General features: G+C 34.4%; 1 protein-coding gene across 1 annotated transcript in view; it reads left to right on the forward strand.

Moving 5' to 3' along the window:
• Nucleotides 1–1,351: 1,351 nt before the first annotated feature.
• The window catches only part of LOC131145933 (ER membrane protein complex subunit 7 homolog), a 42,554-nt gene continuing 21,212 nt past the window's right edge, over nt 1,352–22,693 (forward strand). The window contains exon 1 of the mRNA XM_058095106.1: nt 1,352–1,599. Coding sequence (XP_057951089.1) covers nt 1,352–1,599 — 248 coding nt within the window. The remainder of the gene's footprint in view (nt 1,600–22,693) is intronic.

The raw sequence follows: 22,693 nt of genomic DNA on the forward strand, positions 1-22,693 counted from the left end.
GAAAATGTTCATTCTTTGTATTTTGTGTCAATAACAATTAAAAAAAATTAATAAACATGACAAAAATTCAAAAAAAATACAAATTAAAGTATTACAAAAAAAAAAAACTTATTGTAAAGAACATTATAATGAATTTTACTATTTTTAATAATTTTTAAAAATTTTAAAATTTTATTTTAGTTACATTTTAAATTCAAGTGGTCAATTTATTAAATTTTAATTAAAGATATAAATACCAAATTATTTAATCTAGTTGCGTGGCTTGCTTGCTTTTAAAAATTTCTCTTGATGATTGGCGGAATAACTTTACATGTCATAAGATGCTAATATTCACTTTCTTATAAGATTAATTGAGATTGTATATATTGTGTACATATTGTAGGGTTCATAAAATTTTTTTTTTTGGGTCTATTGAGGCCATTGATATCATGAAATGAAAACCAAAAGCCAACTAAAACTAAAAAAGACTAGCGAGTTCTTGTGAGCCTCCGTCACCGGACCCAAACAACGAATCTGAGAGAGGCCATGAAGCTTCGAATGAAAAATCTAAGAAATCACATAGAGCCTCAACAATAAAGGCTTCGGACCCTTTCCGTCTAAGTGGAAAGGACGCTATCAGAAGTTCTTCGCCAACGATGCTCGTTGCAACAATTTTGTGCCCCAGTTTTCGCTCGAGAATGCAAGCCTTCGTCGTCGGACCTGAACGGCGAATCTGATAGAGGCAACCTCCGGCGAATCTGTGCCCTAACTTTCCTCATGAGCAAAGGTACAGATTTCTTCCCCCATTTTTCTTCTTCTTTCTCTCTCTATTAGCATTTTGGGGATCTCACGAATTCCTCAAATATATATATATATATATATATAATTATTCATTTCTTCATGCTTACGTATATTATCTTGATTTTATTGTTAAAATAATTACATATATATATATATATATATATATATATAAAAGATAAGCATGAAGAAATGAATAATTACATATATATATATATATATAATTAAACTTTGCCTGGTTAGCTTGAATTCTTTTATATATATTGAGAATAGAGCCGAAACGGACGGTATGGGGAGAGGTGTAGAGAGAGTTGAAGGATGCGGAGGAAAAAGTGAAGGAATACTTAAAAACCTTGAAGGATGTAAAGAAAAACTTGAAGGATGCAAAGGAAAACGTGAAAAAAATGAAGGCCGAGGAGAAAGAGTTGAAGGTGAATATATTGAAGCTTGTGGAGGAAAATTTGAAAGTTGTGGAAAAAAAAATTGAAGGATGTGGGAAAAAATTTGGAAAACTTGAAGAATGTGAGAGAAAACTTGGAAAAATTGAAGAATATGGGAAAAAAAATTGGAAGACATGAAGAATGTGGGGGAAAAGTTGAAAAACTTGTATGTGGTTGTAGTCTTGGCAAACTCGAGGGTTGTGGAGAAAAACTTGAAGGATGCTGAGAAGAACTTGGAGAATACAAAGGAAAACTCAAAGGATGCGGAGAAAAACTTGAAGAATGCGGAGAAAAACTTGAAGAATGTGGATAAAAACTTGTTCAAATGCATGACGGTGGGGAAATGGGATGAAGTGGAGAAAATATACCGTGAAGAGCCTTTGTCTCCTTAGGCGAGAATCAACCAAAGTAGTGAAATCATGTTGCACATGTCGATATCAGGTGGCAAAGAAAGAGTGGCGCAAGAACTGCTTGAAATTGTAGCAAGGAGGGATAGTGGGGTATGGATCGAGTCGAACTTACGGTTGAGGAATGAGAAAGGGAATAACCCTCTCCATTTGGTGGCAATTAGGGGGAGTCTGAACTTGTGTCGCTGCACCAACAAGAATTTGAAATCCCAAGATCTATATATGGGTCTCCACAACAACAAAGGCGAAACCCCCTTCTTCCTGGCAGCCTCATATGGCCATAAAAATGCTTTTCTTTACCTCTAGTCATTGATTATTACCAATGACGAAAGCACTAGAAAGTCGATAGTCCTCCGCTATTCCTTTAAGGCTAACGGTGACACCATTAATTCTCCAATGTACTATTGTTGAAGACCACTTTGGTAATTTATATTTAATTCCTTTAATTTGACTTCAATGTTATTTCTTTTCTTTCTTTCTTTTTTATTATTGAAAAAAAAATCTTTAATTAGCTTGATCATATGATTCAAATTAATTAGTTTATATGTAGAATACTAAAATAGTTAGTGTTTTGATTCATTTATGGACAAATTTGGCATTTGAAATAATTCATTTGTACGATAAACTTGCTTTTTCTATGAATGAAAAAGAAGAGACTCCGCTTCATATTCTCGCCAAAAAGCCAAAGGCATTCAAAAGTAGTACTCCTCCCCATGGCCTTCTATTCAAAATATTTTATTCTTGTAAGAACCTCTCTCTCCTCACAATGCATGCATACTCATCATATTATTGTCAATATTAATTGTAAACTCAAATAAATGAGAGAAGGTCGAACAATCACTAGGTTAGTGTGTGTGCAGTGCGTGAGTTAGTGTGAGAATCACTCCTCTCATAGCTAAAATTCCATATTTGGAAATGATTTGCAGTGCATGCATTGTTAATGGGAGCGGCGGGTAGTTGCAATTTACAAAAGAAAAAGATATATTCTTACGAAATTTGGATTTGGATGATAAAAGCAACTTTGAAGCATTCAATCCAAACCCAATCGTTGCAGAGTATAATGTGCCTCGGATCACTTTTCCCCTTTGGAATCCTTCTAAAAGAGACGCTTACAAAAACATTGCAAGATATCCTCATTTCCCCTTTTGAGTGCCTAAGTGTTGGTGAAAAAGTGAGAAGGGTGGGGGGTTCACTTGTTTCAGCATATAATTGTTGTGAGATGAGGCAATCAGAAGATTTGGAGCATGTGTTAAATAAGGGAGACCTTGCTTCTGAGGTTTGGAGGAAGGTTTCAGTGGAGGTAGGTGTTCCTTTCCTTAGGCAATAAAGTTGGAAAGAAAGAGTCCAAATGTGGTTTAATAGGGCTTCCAGGTTCTCTCAACTGGGTTCATTGATGGGTTTGATTCCTTGTTTAGTAGTTTGGAGGCTATGGAGAAGGAGATGTGTGGTTAGAATGGGAGGAAAACTAGAGAGTAGTACTGATGTGTGGCTCTCCATTAAGTATTGGGTGGAGGTTTTGAGTAGGAACATGACAGAATTGGTTCAGTTAAAGGATGCTGATTTTTGGGTTTTGCAAAATCTAGAAGTGCAAATTGTTAATAAAGGAATTAAGACTATGCAAAGTGTGAGATGGCTAAAACCAAGGCAAGGAAGGTTGAAACTAAATTTAGATGGGTGCAGCCTAGGGAACCTAGGCTAGCGGGTGGTGGTGGCATCCTTAGAGACCATACATGTTCTTTTGTGATTGGTTTTTCAAATATTTTGATTCTTGTTCAAATAATGAAGCTGAATTAAGAGCTATGTTGGAAGGAATTAAGATTTGCAAACATTTGGGTTATACCTGTATCGATATTGAATGTGATTCGAATTTTGTAGTTAATTGGATAAGGGCCAGGAAGTGCTCCTTCTGGTATTTGTGGAATTTTTTAGAGCAGCTTATTGGTTTATTGGAGGGAGTAGATTTTTTGATAAATCATTGGTATAGAGAAGGGTACAAAGTGGAGATGTCTTGGCTTGACAAGGTGCTATGGGGAGGAATAGGTTGTTTACAAATAGTAGTCAACTCCCTAGAGTTAGCAATGATTTGTATAAATTAGAGAAGATGGGTACGACTTATATGAGGTATGTTTAGCTGATTTCCTTTTATTTTTTGTTTATGCTTTATGTTGTTTATCTTTTGTTTTGATTTGTTGTGTCAGGTTTGTTTTGTAGGTCCTGTTTTGTTTTGTTTTGTTTGGACTTGTAACTCAGTTTTTGGCTAGATGTTGGTGTTGTTCTTTGGGAGGTTTTTAACGTGTTGTCTTTTGTTATCTCTCATTGATTGTCTTGTAACCACAATATTCCTCCTCCAAAAGTGAGGGGTTATCAATAAACAAATGGAGGTGCCGCCCTTCTTTAAAAAAAAAAAAATGCTTGTCCAAAATAAAATAGGAAAAGAAATAAAAGAATACTTTTCAAAGAATAATATATATATATATAATAAAATATTAAAGAAATTTGGGTTTTAATTTCCCTCGAAACTGATAGATTACCTGGCCTTTACACATGTATTTTGGAGTTTTTTATTATTATCTTTTTTTTGTATTTATATTTAACATTTTTTGTTATAATTGGACTCCACAAAATAAGGTGTCAATAGTCTATATAAGATGCTATACTCTAACACTTCAGCACGCACTTATACTTTGCAAATTTCTACTATTAGCGCTATCCACTTGCCGCCAATAAAAGTCAGATCTGGTTCTAATAAATTTTGATTCAAAGAATTGCAAATGATTTCAATTAGTAGTACTCTTGGCCTCGTCTTAAATTTTTAATTCATGCCTTTTTGTTCTCACTGGTCTCTCCGCTTGCTTGCTCTTATTTGCTACTAAATTAACTCTTGATCTTTAAATTACATTGGATTTCTTCAATTTTGCTCGTTCTAATTTTTTTTTCCCACTAATTGCTCTTTTCTAATGACACTTCAAAACAAAATTTTAATGTGCGTAATTGAATCATGAGACTTGCCAAAAGATTAAAACACAATTTAAAAATTTGTGGACTTGCAATTCAATTCGTGTAATAAGATATTCAATAATATAATATACAGTTTTATTAATCTTAATATGAAGAAAATGATAGATTTGATAGTTGATAATATTTAGAACATCTTTCTATGCCATTTGGAAAGTTGAAATATGTTTAGCATGATTAAATGTTGATTTGCCGAAAAGTCAAAATGCAGACAAGAAATTGCCAATTTGCCATAGACCTCTTCTAACAATTTTATTATAATAATTAATGAGAAAATAATGTCATTTATATTTTTCTTTGTCCATATCTCAATTTTCAAAAATTCAAATTTAATGTTTAAAAGATACATCATTCATGGTGTATTTTTTCAAAAATTACACTTTTAATGCTCAAAATGTATGCGTGTAATACATTTTGTGCAAAATACCTAATTAATAAAAACTCAATTCTACCTAGTGAGGTTGAGAGAATAAAAATATGAAAGACCCTATTTAGGTGAATTGTTACTTTTAGACTTCCCAGCCTCAGGATTATATAATCTAGAGGGGGGGGGGGGTGAATAGACTCTTTTCACGGAATGTTTAGCGGCTTTCCTATTGGTTTTGGTCTATGCTTTATGTTGTTTATCTTTTATTTGTTTTGTTGCGTGATATTTGTTTTGTAGGTCCTTGTTTTGTTTTGACTTGTAATCCTATTTTGACTAGATGTTGGTGTTGTTATTTGGAAGGCCTTTAAAGTTTTTTCTTTTGTTTCCCACTTTGATTATCTTGTAACCACGGTATTCTTCCGTCAAAAGTGAGGGTTTATCAATAAATAAATGGAGGTGCCGCCCTTCTTTAAAGACAAAAAAAAAAAAGACTCTTTTCATGGAATTCGTATTTTTATACAAAATAGAATGTTTGCAAGATATAAGTAATTATATCACAATATATGAAATATAAATCACGCACAAGACATAAATAAAAGAGTGAAGGGAGATTATACTTAACATCGAAGATTTAATGTGGTTCGGCACCAAGCCTACGTCCATGCCTTAGCATCAAGCTAAGGATTCCACAATTTACTATAAGTACTCCTTCACCGGTGGAGCAAGCATTACAACTCGAGTACCAAATCCTAGACTCGAGAACAAATCCTTACTGTGCTCACTAAGAGCCTTCACTTTGGTTCATAACAAACTTTCACCAAACAGTTCACAAAGAACCTTACAAGAAGATGGAAATACAATACAATGCTCCTCAAATGAGCAAAATATAAATTACAACTCAAACCGCGCACTATTCTCTTAAGAATTGAATCAAACACAATAAGTGAGCAAGAGAGAATGGGCACATGTAATGAAAAACTAATATGCAATGTGATAGGTTTTGTATAAAATGATGTTTTTCACTAAGAATGATTAAAGACCTTCCAAACCATGTTAATACAAGTCTAATAGCTTGTATCTATACCCTAAGAGCCAAAGAAGTCATTAATTAGCCGTTGGGGGGAAGAAAAAATATTTTATTTGGTAAACTAGCCATTTTTCACCCGTTGGAGGAGTTTTACCCGTTAAACTCATTGACTAGTCCCCTACTCTCGTCAACCAGTCACACACTGCCACTCATCAACAAATCCCTTGTTTGCCCTAAATCAGAAAAAGTCATCAACATAAAAGTTGTGAGATTTTTTTCTTAATTTTCCAAGGACACCAAGATCGTCCTTTTTGGACTTTTCTAAGATTTTGTTAAATAAAGCTTGTCATGCCCTGAACCTTAAAATGGGACCCAGGGGTGAATTAAGTAACCTAACCTGTCTCTGTATCAATATAAACATACATGATACCATATACAAGAGGGTCCGACCCCATGGGGTAACGGATGCCCTATTTACATACATATAATACGTGTCCATACTCATCAATATACGCAGCGGAATACGGTCTTTCTATACATCAAACTATATCATACCAGAGTCTATACCATACAAGGTTATACATTCCCACAAGACTATACATACTACGGGTGTCTACAAAATCCATCATGACAACCTAGTTACAAAACTCGTACCTATCAGGTACTAGTAGTAGCTAAACACATCCCCCGCTTCCGAATTCTAGGATGCTAGTTTCGACTACCCGAAGGACCTGAAAAATATATGTATATATTCGGGGTGAGACACCTCTCAGTAAAGGAGAAAACTGGTTATATCAGTGTGTAGCATACCAGTGTCATTTTCATACTTCATAACACATACATACGATACAGTTTGAAACACATACGTACAGTTTCATAACAAGTTCCATACATTCCCATACAATTCCATACAGTTCCAGTATTTTCACAAAATCCATTCCAGTTTATACGGTACTCAAATACATACATACATACATATGGTCAGTGTCCTCACACTACTCACAACTGCACAAGTCACCTAGTCTCACAGCGGTTACGTTCCAACACATTAAACTACGAAGGTTTCCGACTCAGGCCCAATAGTGAATCCATTGCTACATATGCAACTACACAAGGTCACCTAGTCTAACCCCGATTACGTTACCATGTGCAAACTACGCTGCGTCAACCTAGGCCCACTATGGTCCGTCGCTACATTCGGTGACCAACCGAATCATACTGGTGATATTTCGCACCCCGGATATAGAGTCGGCCACTCTTGGTGATATTTCGCATTCTGGATATAGAGCCAGCCACTCTCGATGATATTTCGCACCTTGGATATAAAGCCAGCCACTTTCGGCGTATGGTAATTAGCCGCCCCTAGCCAATTCACAAAACCTAGAATCACTTTGGAACGCACGTCCCTATACATTTTAGCGTACGATAATAAACCGTCACATAGCTGTTTTTCACAAATAATTTGGAACAACATACATACAGACACATATACCACACTTATTTGGTTTACGGCAAATCATATCATGTACAATTTCAAGTATACAGTTTATGCAAATATTGATTACGGTCACCTCAATAATACAGTTTAAATAACATAAACGGTTTTCCACTCAAATAAGAGATGATACCCAAAATCCCCAATTTTTCCGAAAACTATAACCCAAAAATCCCGTTTTTTTACTTGATAGATTTCCCCAAATAAGTAGCCAAAACATACATATGATCGTAGCCTACAGACTTACCAATCCCAACTTCAAAAATGAACTGATATAAACAGAATCCCTTTACCTCAACCCAAAACCAAACCACGAACTTTACGGCCCTTAAAACTACAAACTGAGACTCCGAAATCTACAAATCACAATACTAAACATGCTTACGATCCATACTACTACACATATACCGAATTAGGAATGAAAATCGAGCCTTACCTCAATTTTGGCCCGAAACCTGAAAATGCTCGAACCGGGATTCCGATCCACAGAAGTTGTAGAGAATCCTTCCATGATCCTCGTGGTAACCTCGGATTTTCGATTCTATGAACGACCGGCGAGGAAATCTAGAGAGAGTTTAGAGAGAGAGAGAGAGAGAGAGAGAGAGAGAGAGAGAGAGAGACTTAGTGAAGAAGAAACCAAATATCCCCTTTTTAAGCCTTTGACCCGCCCGGTTTTCGTTGACGATAAGTACCTTCGTCGATGAAAAGTACAGGATTTCATCGCGGTTGTCAGCAGCCTCGTCGACGAAGTCTGATATTTAAACTTTTCCAGACCTCTCGGCTTCTCCTCGTCAACGAGCCTCTGAATTATGTCGACGAAAAGTCTACTGCTTTCGTCGACGAAATATGCAAAAATCCATTTTATATTTTTCCGGGTTCTTACAAAGCTCCTAACAAAATGAAGCATCTATATATATATATTTTGGTAGTACCACTACCAACCAAGTCTTCAATTTTATTAGAATACATTAATTTCTTTAATTTTTTTAGTTTTGAAATTAAGAGTTGGAAGATAGAAAATGCATATGATTTTATTTTCACATGTATAATTTAGAAAAAATAGAATATTCAAAACCTAAGGGTCTGTGTAGTTTTATAAAATAATTTTTATTTTTTTCATTTTAGTTTTCTAAAATTTACAAAAAAAAAAAAAACTAATTTTAATTTCTACAACATTTGTTTGAAATAATTTTGGCACTATTTCTCTATGAAAATATTTTTATTTTTTGTTTTTTATTTTTCAAATAATTACAAAAATGCTTCATTATTTTTAAATTTTTAAAATTTATATTAAAATTTTTAAAAATATAGCATCAAAATTTAGAACATAGACTTTAATTTATGTGTATCATTTACAAATTTTCTTCTAAATCCACACAAATCTAAACTCAAATTCCAAAATTCCATAATTTTAAATATTACCTTATATAAAATTCAAAAATTAGAAAACAAGTTGTCTATTAATTTAAAATGTGAAAATAAAAATTAAAAATTAATTTACAAACCCTTTGTTTTCTATATTTTTAATAATTTTTAAAAATTAAAAATAAATTAAAATTTTTAATTTTTAAAATGACCAAAAATTGAAGAAGGAAATTTCTGCCCTGGATGTAGGCCAATTTTTAGGCCGAACCACGTAAATGTGTTCTTGTGATTGTGTGATTGACATGTTTATATTTTGCTGGATTTATTGAGGCTTTGCTGAATATTGAATTGGTGAACATATATTTTTCTTGATCAAGCTTAGCACACACACACACGCGCGTTAAAATAAATAGGTTTAAGTGTGATTGTAGTTGATGCTTGGACAAAATAAAATTGTTATTGTGGTTTTTTTGAAATTAATTAAAATCTGAAAATAGAATTAGCAATCAGTTGAATTACACACAACAAGTGGTATCAGAGTCTGACTATATGATGGGGACCACTAGGTTAGAAATAGGAAAATTCACCGGAAAAAATGACTTTGGTTTGTGGAGGATTAAGATGCGTGCCATCTTGGTACAGCAGGGGCTTGAGGAGCCTCTTCTTGGAGAAAAGAAGGGAGCCTCCACTTCACAAGAGGGGAAACTAGGTTTACCCTCCGCTGACAAAGTGAAGCCCAAAATCCTCCAAAAGGCACATAGTGCCATTATCTTGTCCTTAGGAGACAAAGTGCTTAGAGAAGTTGCCAATGAGGATACAACAGCTAGAGTTTGGTCAAAACTAGAAAGTTTGTATATGACAAAATCCCTAGCAAATAGACTCCATAAGAAGACTAGACTCTACACCTTTAGAATGACCCCCGGAACATCGATTGATGAACATTTAGATGAATTTAATAAATTTTTTTTGGATCTTGCTAATATTGATATTAGTATATATTAAGAATACCAGACAATTCTTTTATTGAGTTCTCTTGACTCCACATATGAACATATTAAAGAAACTATGATGTATGGGAGAGAGAGGCTGACTTTAGAAGATGTGCAAGTCATTTTGCACTCTAGGGAATTGCACACTACGTTTGAGTCTAAATCAGGGTCAAGGGAAGGGTTAAATGTGAGAGGTAGGTCTAAAAAGAGGAATAAGAAAGGAAAAGACAAGAGGTCTAGATCAAAATCTAAGAGCAAGATACTAAAATGTTTTGCATGTCACAAGGAAGGACATTTTAAGAGGGACTGCCCTGAGAGGAAAAATGATGCAGATGCCACCACCTATGAATCAAAGGGTAAGGCAGCTATAGTTTTAGATGGGTATGATAGTGCGGAAGTGCTGAATGTCTCTGATAGAGATTCAGGAAAAGAATGGATATTAGATTCAGGATGTTCCTTCCACATGTGTCTATTGAAAAACTGGTTTGAGTCCTTTACATGCTTAGAAGGAGGTCATGTTATCCTAGGAAACAATAAGTCATGTAAAATACAGGGTATTGGGACTATGAGACTTCTAATGCATGATGGGATGGAAAGAGTAGTAAGAGTTGTGAGGTACATACCTGAGATAAAGAGAAACTTGATTTCTCTGGGTAGCTTAGATAAGAAAGGGTACACGTTTAAGTCTAAAGAAGGTAGCCTAAAAGTATGTAGAGGTTCACTAGTAGTGATGAAAGGGGTGCTAAAGAATGGGTTGTACACCTTAGTAGGAAAGACAGTGATTGGTGAGGCTTCACTTATCAATCATAGGATAGAAAATCAGGTTTCCCTGTAGCATAAGAGGTTAGGACATGTTAGCCAACAAGGCCTAAAGGAGCTAGAGAAACAGGGGCTCCTTGGAGATAGGAAACTTAAGGAATTGTCATTCTGTGAGGAGTGTGTCTTGGGTAAGTCTACTAGGGTTAGTTTTAAGAAGTCCACTCACACCACAAAACAGACTCTTGATTACATACATTCAGACTTGTGGGGGCCTGCTACGATTAGTTCTCATGGTGGTTCTAGGTATTTTTTGTCAATTATAGATGACTTTTTTAGGAAAGTATGAGTTTATATTTTAAAACATAAAAGTGATACTTTTGAAAAGTTTAAAGAATGGAAAACCTTAGTTGAAAATCAAGTTGGCAAACAAGTTAAAACACTGAGAACAGACAATGGATTAGAAAACTTGTCAAATAAATTTTTTGAATTTTGTAAAGCTAAGGGCATAGCTAGACATAGAACTGTTAGGGATACTCCCCAATAGAATGGATTAGCTAAAAGGATGAATATGACTATTATGAAAAGGGTAAGATGCATGTTAGCCACTTCAGGTTTGCCTAAGACCTTTTGGGCAGAGGTGGTGATCACTGTTGTATACCTTATTTATAGGTGTCCTTCCACAACTTTAAATTTTAAAACCCCTCAAGAAATTTGGTCAGGTAAGCCTACTGATTATCAGGGTTTAAAAGTTTTTGGGTGTGTAGCCTATGCCCACATTAGAACTGATAAATTAGAGCCTAAGGCTATGAAATGCATTTTTGTGGGATACTCAGAGGGGGTTAAAGGCTATAAGCTCTGGGTTATAGAACCTAAAAAAAAAATGTATTTTTAGCAGGGATGTAGTTTTTAATGAAACTAAAATTGGGGAAAAACCAAAAAATTCAGATGAAAGTGTTAGGCACTCTAATACTAGTGACCCGCGGCTTGAGGTGGGGCAACCCTCCACTTCTCATAGCCATTTAGAAACAGATGCTGTAGTTTTTTAAGAGCAAAACTTAGAAACAAAAACCTCTGAATTAAGTAAAACTTACCTTCTAGCACGGGATAGGGAGAGGAGGGTCATAAGACCTCCTCAAAGGTATGGGAAAGCTGATATGACAGCTTTTGCTCTTTCTGTTACTGAAACAGAAATTGAGGTAGAGTCTAGGACTTTTAGAGAGGTCATGGATAGAAAAGAGGTTGAAAAATGAATTCTTGCAATGCAAGAAGAAATGAAGTTTCTAAACAAGAATAAGACATAGGTGATGGTACCTAGACTGGAAAAACAGATACTCATAGGATCCAAGTGGATCTTTAAAAGGAAAGAGGGAATCCCTAGAGTTGAACCACCTAGGTATAAAGTTAGGTTAGTGGCTAAGGGATTTACACAAATGGAATGGGTAGACTATAATGAAATATTTTCCCCTGTTGTGAGGCATAGTTCTATTAGAATTCTATTATCCTTTGTTGTTGTACAGGACTTGCATTTGGAACAACTTGATGTTAAAACTGCTTTCTTGCATGGTACTTTAGAAGAAACAGTTTATATGCAACCTCCTAAGGGCTTTGATACGGAAAAGAAATCTTTATATGGGTTGAAACAATCACCTAGACAATGGTATAAACGATTTGATTCTTATATGATTCAAAATGATTTTTGTAGAAGCAATTATGATGGCTGTGTTTATTTTAAATTATGTGATAAATGTCATATATATTTGCTATTACATGTTGATGACATGTTGGTTGCTTGTCAAGACATGGATATGTTAAATCAAGTGAAGTGCATGCTTAAATATGAATTTGAAATGAAAGACTTAGGACCTGTTAAAAGGATACTTGGTATGGAAATAACTAGAGAAAGGAATAAAAAGTTTCTCTACTTGTCTCAAAAGTCTTATATTTCAAAGGTATTAAAAAGATTTGGAATGAGTCATATTAAATCTACTTCCATTCCTGTTGCACAACATGTTAAATTTTCTAGAAAATAGTGTCCTGAAACTGAAAATGAGTCACTATTTATGAATAGAATACCTTATGCTAGTATGGTTGGTAGTGTAATGTATGCTATGGTATGTTCTAGAGCTGATCTATCTTATGGTGGAAGTCAAATGAGTAGATTTATGAGCAAACCTAGAAAACCTAAAATCAAGTGAATAGAATACCTTATGCTAGTCACCTGATTGCATAATGTGTTAGGGCAGAGGGAAGTTACCTGTATGGGCGGGTAATCTTCCCTATTCTTAGGAATTTCACGGGTAAATATGTGTTGGAAATCATTGAATTTGAGAAATGGTTTTAAAGCCCATAAAAACTTATGTTGTATATCTATATGATTATGAAAATGCGTATATCAGTGTATTTTCTCAGATAAAATGATGATTTGAAAAGTAAAGTGTATTATAACTGAACTCATATGGTCATACACTATAAATAATCTATTCCTTCTTACCGAAATGTGTCTCACCCAAATTATCTAAATTTTTCAGGGAATAGGCATAGGACAGGTGATAGAGCTCCGTGATAATAGGGAGCTGGGACCCGGACTCATAGGGTAAGTTTTTGGACTAGGGGAGGTGTAATTTCCCCTAGAGTTGAGTTGTTTTTGAGTCGGTTATGGTGATATATATATATATATATATGTATGTATGTATGTTGATACTCTAAGTATTGTATTCTAACTGATATGTATATATTGCCTTCCGCTATTAGGTCGTATAATGAAATAACTTTTAACCTAGTACCCAATGCGGGTCGGGTCATATGAATGGTAATAAGGAGGTTGACGTGGCCGATTTATGGATGTTGTTGATGCCTAGTGAATATTTAATTTTTATTATTGTTAAAAAAAATTGGTGCAAAAATCGGGGCGCCACAGAATCAAACATAAGAGGAGAATCTGACATTTCATTTTTGATTCCATTGTACTCTAGATCTACTTTTGATTTTGATTCTAGCTGTGAACCAAACTGTACCTAATGTGTTTTTCACTAGCTTTATAGCTAATGGTTAGAATTTAATCTTTTAACATTTGTTTCACAATTACTACATTTTCTTAATTTAACTAAGTATGAAATAATCCCACATTTTTGTGTCACTCTCAAATAATAACTCAATTGGATTGTTAAACTAGTTAGTCAATGAACAAATAATAATTTCAATTGGATTACTATCATGTGTCTATTATTTATAATAGACAATAATGCACCACACATTTCCAAATTTTTTGTAATTATAATTAACATGGTACAATTTTTTTTTCTCATTCCCATCCTATGGTTGGGAGACTCCAACATCACAGTGTGAAAAGATTATACCATAATGCTCATCTCCAATTAAACTAGTATTTTCACACATTATGTCTCTTTTGCACAATTTAATTTTCTTTAGAAGACAAAAACCTATCAATAGTAATTAGAAATGTATACACCCACAACAATAGCAACAACAACAACAACAACAATAATAAAAAACCAAGCCTTAAGTTCCATTAGGTAGGATTAGATACATAAATTATTTTTCGTCAATTTACATGATCATAGGTGGTTTCCTCCAAGAATTGTACGGTTATTAAATTCTTACTTATTATCTCATTTCAAGATATCTTAGGTTTGTCCCTATCCATTTTATTGTCCCTTATCTTATATTATACAATACTATATAAATAAATACATGCATATACACGCACGCGCACACACACACATAGATATATATATTCACACACACACACACACACCCAAGGCCTAAAATTCATGTTTTGGATTTTGTTTTGTTTCTATGCTTCGAACATGTTTTGTTATAGCATAAATTTATTTTATGTTGTATTTTGTCCAAATCCAATACCTAAAGTCCATACTCCCAAATAGAAGATATGTAACGACCTGAAAATTCATACCATTTTATTTTTAATATACTACAAAATAATATACTCTGATACCCCTATAATATCTGCTATGACATCTCAAGCCCCAAGTGGACACTGAGGAAATTCCTATTCATAAAATAACATACCTATATAGCGGAAAACATAAAGTCATACATCCATATTTACAATACCAGAATCTAGTATTTTCACAAAATAATCATACATGATTACATCATCCCAGCATCATTTACCCAAAAACTTCTGAATGCTACTCAAAATACAATCTCTTGATAACACTTACCCAACAAACAGGGTAGTGTAGACGTCCTTTATACTTGTGAGCCTGATCTGCTCGCTTAATTGGATCACCTCAGTAAGACGAAATATGCTATTATTAGTGTGTGATAATTGAGTTTGTAAAAATAATTTACTGATAAATAACTGACCTGAGATATCATATAAAATATAATACTGCGTAACTCACACCTATGTGGCTTAAAATACATCTCTAATATCTAAGTTTTCTATTTAATCATACTACTAGTATTATAATATATTTGTTATGATCCTGTAAATATGTGTATATATATATATATATATATATATATATATAAATAATTGTGAAAACTACCCTAAAAATCTGTATGTCATGATTTAACCCCTCATGATAGGGTTATGCGGCTCGTAGGCAAGACTTAACTCTGGTTGGCCCACCAGGATAAGTCAGCTGATACTCTATCAATCCTCAGTCCAGCTTTACTGCAATCCATCCAAAGGCTCGATATTAGAATCTACCTTGTCAAACTGACCACCTCTACCTTGAATACTGGGAAGCCTGCAATCCTTCCAAAGGCTCGGTTGATGGAATCCATACACTATTTAAGATATGTGGTTGTACTCTGATCTGAAATAGTTATGGTACCGTGCTCTGAATAATGACTTGCATCTGATCCATCAGGGTCTGATACTGTATAATACTTATATATATAATTATCTTACTATTTTACCATGATTCTGATATAATTGAAATAACCATAATGTTGTATAAACTGATCTAAATAAATTGTAATAACTTAATATATGAGATATCTGAATAATTGAATTATCTGAATAACTGAAATATCTAATTAACTGAAATAACTGAATGTTATGGTTCTTAAATCTATATATCATGGTATTCTGAAAATGTTGAAAATATGGATTTTTGTACGTATACTGTAAATCATGGTATTCTAAAAACTGTATAAACTCTATATTGATCTAATATTAACTCATGCCACACAACTAAATAAATGAAAACCCCTGTACTGAAATCATGTATTTACTAATAATAAAAGTAATTTATAATTTGTAGAATTTTCCCTAAAACATATATATTTTACTAATAAAATTCCTAAAATTACTAGCATAGCATATTTCCCTTACATGGCTAACTGAACTCGCCTACTGATTCTAACTCACGTCCATGACGTTTATAATTACAAAATCTTAAAATTATACACACATATATTTTCCTATCAATCAACTGAATACCCAAAATAATTTTCATACTCATATTTCCTAAATCATAAACAATTCATCATCTTACCTGGATTCCTCGCAACACCCACTAGGTTCCTACAGTAAAAGCCCCAATACCCCGAATTCACAACACCCACATAAATCATCCCAAACACCAGTATAACAACATCTACTACTAAATATGGATTCAGAAAAACCTACAAACCAAATAACTCTTAAATAATCTACTTACCCTGATTTTAGGATGGTTTTCAAACTTCTCAAATCGAAATTCTACTCTGGTTAAGTTGTAGACAATCTCCCCAGGATCATTGTGGTTACTTTTGATTGTTGAACCGATGAAAAACGGAGCCGAAAATCTAGAAAGAAGTGAGAGAAATCGAAATCTAGTGTGTGTGTGTGTGTGTGAGAGAGAGAGAGAGAGAGAGAGAGAGAGAGAGAGAGAGGGAGAGGGAGAGAGAGAGAGAGAGAGAGAGAGAGAGAGAGAAAGAGAGAGAAAGAGAGAGAGAGAGAGAAAGAGAATAAGCTGAATTTTACATCAAAATTATGATTTTTGCGCTTATATAAAAGGTTGGCCACGTGGCCTCGTCGATGAGACACGTTGACTTGTCAACGAACAGAATAAGAGAATTTGTCGACGAAAGTGAAGAGCTCGTCGCTAAACCAAAAGGGTCTGAATTACCCCTCTCAATAACTCTTCGTCCACGAGGCTCTGTAACTCATCAACGAATCGCATATGGGAGTACGTCAACAAAACCAAGGCATTTGTCGACGATCCCTGCTTTACCTCCTTAAATTTTTCCTCTTTCCTCTTTATTTAACTACTATTATTTTCCAGGTCTTTACAAGATAAGTCATTTTCTTGTGAACTCCGAAATCCTTTTTGGTTTGGTGGCAATTGGGGTGCCCTTTATCTTCAATGCTTAAGTCAACCAGAGCATTAAAGATGAAGTTAGTTAATGCTTCAAGTTGTTCTTGGTTAGACTTATCTTCTTTTGGAGTTAATTCTCTACTTTTATAATAGATTCTCTTAAGTCATTTTTTTTAGTGACCCGAATAATTATAATAATTAAATAATATTAGAGAGGGAGGAAATAGAAATTGGAAGGGATAAAGAAAGGGGCAACAGGCATCGTCGACGAGGGTACATTTCGTCGACAAGAAAATACCGAGAGAGGGTTTTTGGTGATTCTGAATTTCATTGACGAGGAGAGAGTTCGTCGACGAGTCTTCTTCTTGGCCTCGTCGACGAGATAACGTGGCTCGTCAACGAAGGCCAGTGTATAAATAGTGGTTAAATGTGATTTTTTAGTCCATTTGTGCATAGGAATATCTCTCTCTCCCATCCTTCTGTTTTCCTCTCTTCTCTCTAAATTTTTGGGCCGGATTTATGCTAGTTTGACGATCTGAAGCCATCACGACACTCTTAGGAGAGTTCTCTTCAAATCTACTGGAGTTGATCGTCGGTGGGTTGAGTTCGGAATTCATCCCAGATCTAGGGTAAGACTTTCTACTCAATAGTTAACTTCTTGTCAGTTGTAGAAAGCGTAGTATGCATAGAAATACTGAAGTTTAGTTTTAGGAAATGTCATTTTCAGGGTGTCGAGCAGGGAACGCTACGAGTGTAAGAGTATTTCTCTTATGGGCTTTTCAGGAATCAAGTAAGGGGATAAACTAAGCTAGATGTTTTTATGAAAATTTTAAGTATGATTTTATAGCAATTGATTTTAGAGAAACATATATATATATGCATTATGTTAGGAAATACTATTGAAAACGATACTATGTTCTGATTATACAAAATACCCATTTTGTGTGGTATGAGTAGAAATTATTATGAAATACTATTTTCTGTGAATATGATAAAGATATGGATTGTTATAATGAAAAACTGGTGTATGGGCCGATATTTTTATATGGCGTACGGCCGAGCTATGTATAAAATTTTTCAGCGTACAAGCCGAGCTACGTATATGATTTGTTGGCGTACGGGCTATGTGTATAATTTACCAGCGTACGGGCTGAGCTATGATTTTGATTTGCCGGTGTACAAGCCGAGCCATGGATATGATTTGTTGGCGTATGGGCCGAGTTATGGTAAAATGTGAAATACCGGCATTCGGGCCGATGATTTTCATGATATACATATATATATATATATATATATATATATATATATGCAAAATGATATAATTGACTTGATAATTAATAGTATGAAATATCCATGTATCATAGTTTCAGTATATGATATATGTTATCAGAATCTGGTTGGCTTAGTTTAGGCTAGCATTTGCACGGTACCGATGCTATGTGTTCATGATTTATCATGATATTTGTGTTAATGTCGCTGTACGGAATGGTGTGAGATTGGATGCTCGATGTGGTTTTAAGAAGTGTGTGAGCGCCCCTAGTGTATAGACCAGGTCTGGCAAACCCATCAAACTTACATACTGTACTTTTGACTTGGCAGTGGTCGGCCAATCATTGTCAAGTCCCGCCTTCGGGCCACACAACCCAGTCATATGGGGGTAATACATGACAATAGCCAACTAACCTACCAGAATTGTTTTTGTATTATTATTTATATGAGATGAATTATGCTATGGAAACCATTATGTTCTACCATGTTTTGATTATACATGTTTTCCTAGAAATGATATATATATAGTTTGAAATTAGGATAGCTTCCCGAGAGAGGGGGGGTGAATTGGAATTTTAAAATTATTTCAATTTTAATTCTTTGTTTTATATCAACAAATACAAAAAGAAATTCAACCACAACCAATCAACAAGATAATCAAAATTTTGATCTTTGTGTCAATAGCCCTGTAATAAATTTTAAAGCACGCTGAATTTATATAAGCCCTGTGTTTATTCCAAACTCACAATTTTTCTTTGTGTTTAGCTTTTAAACAAACTTTCAGATTAATAAGTTTAGGATGATCAACCAACATAGTCCCTTTTGATTTCCGCAATCAATGTTGATCAAACCAAAACAAATTATCCTTTGGTCTATTTAACAACCATACACTCAGAATTAAAAATTTAAAGCATAGATGCAAGTTGCAAGTATTGCTAAAAAATAAAGAGCAAGGAAGAAAAGAGAGACACAAGGTTTTACGAGGTTCGACTTATACCCAGCCTACGTCCTCGCCTTTGGCAAACCACCAAAGGATTCACTAGTTTAGTTCCGTTGACGGGTGGAACAATACCGATTACAATCACTCCTTCTATTAGGCTAGAGCCTGCCTCTCCAAACGATATTCCATCATTTGGTCCAACGATTCTACAACCTTGAATTGTCTATAAACAAGAACCAATATAGAGAAGAATTTGTGTACAAGAAAACACTCTCACAGCAGAGTAGGTTAGTACAACATTTAGCACTATAATACTTCAAGGTAATTCAAATATAAAAGAATTTGAAGCTCAATACTGAATTTAAATCACCAAATATCTTTCAAGTATTGAAAGATTTAGACTTTGAACGCTTTACTTCGAAGTTTATATCAGCAGTAACTCAGTGGATGAAGATGGATGAACACAAGAGAATTTGAGAGCTTTTTAGAGAACTTTGATTGCTGGAATTTTCTTGGTGTCTAAAATCTTTGAAGTTTGGGGCTATTAAATAGAAGTTTAAAAGTAATTCCTTACCCCCAAAGTTTCCCTGAAGTAGTTTCCAAGTTTTTCAAAATAATAGTGTCCAAAAAATCCATTTATAAAATCTTCCCGTTGAGAGTTTTTAAGCCAACGTTCGAGTGACAGTCGCCTGTCATAGTAGAAACTCACAACACAGAACAATGACAGTCGCTTGGCATGACCACCCAGGCGCCTGGTTATATTCAGGTAGTCACCTAGCATGCTACTGTCTCTTTGAAAAAAATCTTTCATTTAATTTGGTAGGCACCTGCCACAATGAGGCAGTCGCCTGGCCTTTTTGTTAAAAAACTTTTCTTTTATTTTTAAAAACCCTTCTTTTCTATGATTTGAAAAACATATTTTAGGATTTTTCCAAAAATATATTTTTGAGTTTCTTTTGATTTTATGTGAGCTTCAATTCAGTTTATACTTGAAATTAACTTGAAGTACTTACATACAAATATCCTTAAAACTTTATTCCTTTGATCTTCAAGTACGTCCTTGTTCTTCCATCATCTTTGAGTTTCTGATCTTTTCTTTGAGCTTTCATCAAATTATCTTTAATTCTTATGCTCTTCAAGACTTTTCTTAATCCATAAACTCTATCATCCTTTTAAGTTTTGTTACTACCTTTAAGCTTTGTCTTTTTTCCTGAAAAACTTTCACTTAAACCATATTAAACACATCATGATTTGTTATCATCAAAATAAGAATTGTAAGCCTTGTTAGGCCAACATAGTTTTACTAGTTATGTTTATGATTATATGTTACCACAGAAATGTTCATGTTGCTACACACTAGTGTTAGTTTATTTCCCTTACTGAGAGGTGTCTCACCCCGAATTTCATAAACATTTCAGGAGCCCCTGATAGGAGAGCAGGTAAAGCTCCGCTGATATAGTTCTGTTGATCTGCCTTTTCTAAAGGGTAAGTTTTGGTGGGGACGGTTGAATTTTTGTGAAAAATGTCCCTAGGTCTTTCTTTTTGGGATGTATAAACTTATCTGGTATTGTGATGGATGGTTTTGTGTTTATGATATGATGATTTTATGTTTCCTGCTACTTAGGCTTCCATTATGTATTTTTGATATATCCCTGGTACCCACGGGCCCAGGTGGACTATGATCTGCTAGATTATTATATTATGGAAACATATATATATATATATATATATTATGGAAACTAAGCAGGTCGTTACAATTTTCCTACGAACTTTGGAGTCCTTTTCGATTAGAGGTTAGGTGGCAATTGTGAAAGCTCATTACTCCCTCTTCTATAGTTTATTGCACCTGCTATAACAAAAGATCACTTTTTGGATAGTGTTGGCATATTGTATGAATTGTATAGATGCTTTTTAAACTCTCTCATTTCTCATGTTAACATAGGTTGTCAAGAGCGGAACACTTCACACCTTATGCAGGGTCATGCAACACTAACTAAAGCACTCTTACTTAACTAGTCAGTTAAAGTATATTGTGGTTTACCACAAGAACACATTCACAATAATTGAATGCAAAATAAACGAAAAACAACAATCAATTCATGTAAGCAAATGAAAATAAACAGTAAACATTGAAGTGATGTATTCAATTAGTAACACCTCTGTAGGCAATGTGTGTTTAGCAAGGAAGGCAAGTAGGTTAAACACGTTTACAAATTCTAGTGAATTTTACAAGGTGGATGAACACTTAACTTCCCCTAAAGAGCTTTATATGCTATTTTAACTCTGGCAGTAGAAAACATAAATATAACTAAGACATACTCATACTTTACACTAAGACATAAATATACTCAAAGTATAAAACATATATTACTATTTACATGATCGTAACTCATCCCACATGTACAAGGTAAGTGATCATATATAAGCATAACACCCAAAACAAGCTTGGTTCATGACATTCTCCCCCACTTATAGGGTTGATGTCCTTATGGACTTTGAAACTAGGTATTCCTCAACTTTGATGTTGACATCTAGCTAATTTCTTCATCTCCAAGCAATTTCCACTTCACCAAGAACTCACGTCGCTTCTTCCTTGATGATGTTTGCTATTCGTTTATAAGGATTACTTCAACTTCTTTTATACCAAGTTTTGTTGTCCTTATTAAAGCTCTAGTTAACTGACTTTTTCTTGGATCCTCGGTCTAATTCCACATGTGACCCTTCTTTAGCAATTCCATTAATAAGGCAATTCTCCTCGAACATCCCTCTATGAACTTCCAACAGTATTTGATGAGTCCAAGAAAGGAACACAACTCTTTCATTGTCGTTAGGATCTTCAATCTTAAATAGTTATCACCTTCTCCATATTCATATGGATACAACTTTACTTGATTGTATAACTAAGGAATTTGATGATCTGCAAAGCAAAATAGCTTATTTCTTTCTTCACATAAAGGTTATTCTCCTTATGCCTATCAAACACCTTCCATAGATTCTCTTTATGTTCCTTTAAAGGGGAATTGTAGACAACAATGTCATCTATGTATACCATGACAAACTTATCGACATAGTAATGAAACATCTAATTCATCAAGGTGCAAAAATGTCACTAGCCCATTCATCAACCCAAAGGGCATCATCAAGAATTCATACACCCCATGCTCGTCATGCAAGTACTCTTCAACTTATCACCATATGTTATCCTCACTTAATAGTAGCCTAACCGCAAGTCACTTAAAAGTAACAACTCAATCTTATGCTCCATGCCCGATTATAAAGACAAGTTGTGAGGTAGTTCCTCTTGCATCACAACTTAATACTCATTCAATATAATTTGGATCATAGTAGGACCCACTCTTAGCCTAATTTCCCATGTACGACTAGTGTTGCAAGAAATTTCTACTCGCCCCTTCTCAAATTCTTCTTGAGTTGCATGGCTAAGATAAACTTCCCATCATCCACTTTCTTCGTAACAACTTGCACCATGCAAGGGTGTTCTCCTATAAGACAATAAAAACTAGCAAAATACATTGGTAATGCCTTAGTC

Source organism: Malania oleifera, chromosome 13 (assembly GCF_029873635.1).
Source record: "Malania oleifera isolate guangnan ecotype guangnan chromosome 13, ASM2987363v1, whole genome shotgun sequence".
Lineage (NCBI taxonomy): Eukaryota > Viridiplantae > Streptophyta > Magnoliopsida > Santalales > Ximeniaceae > Malania > Malania oleifera.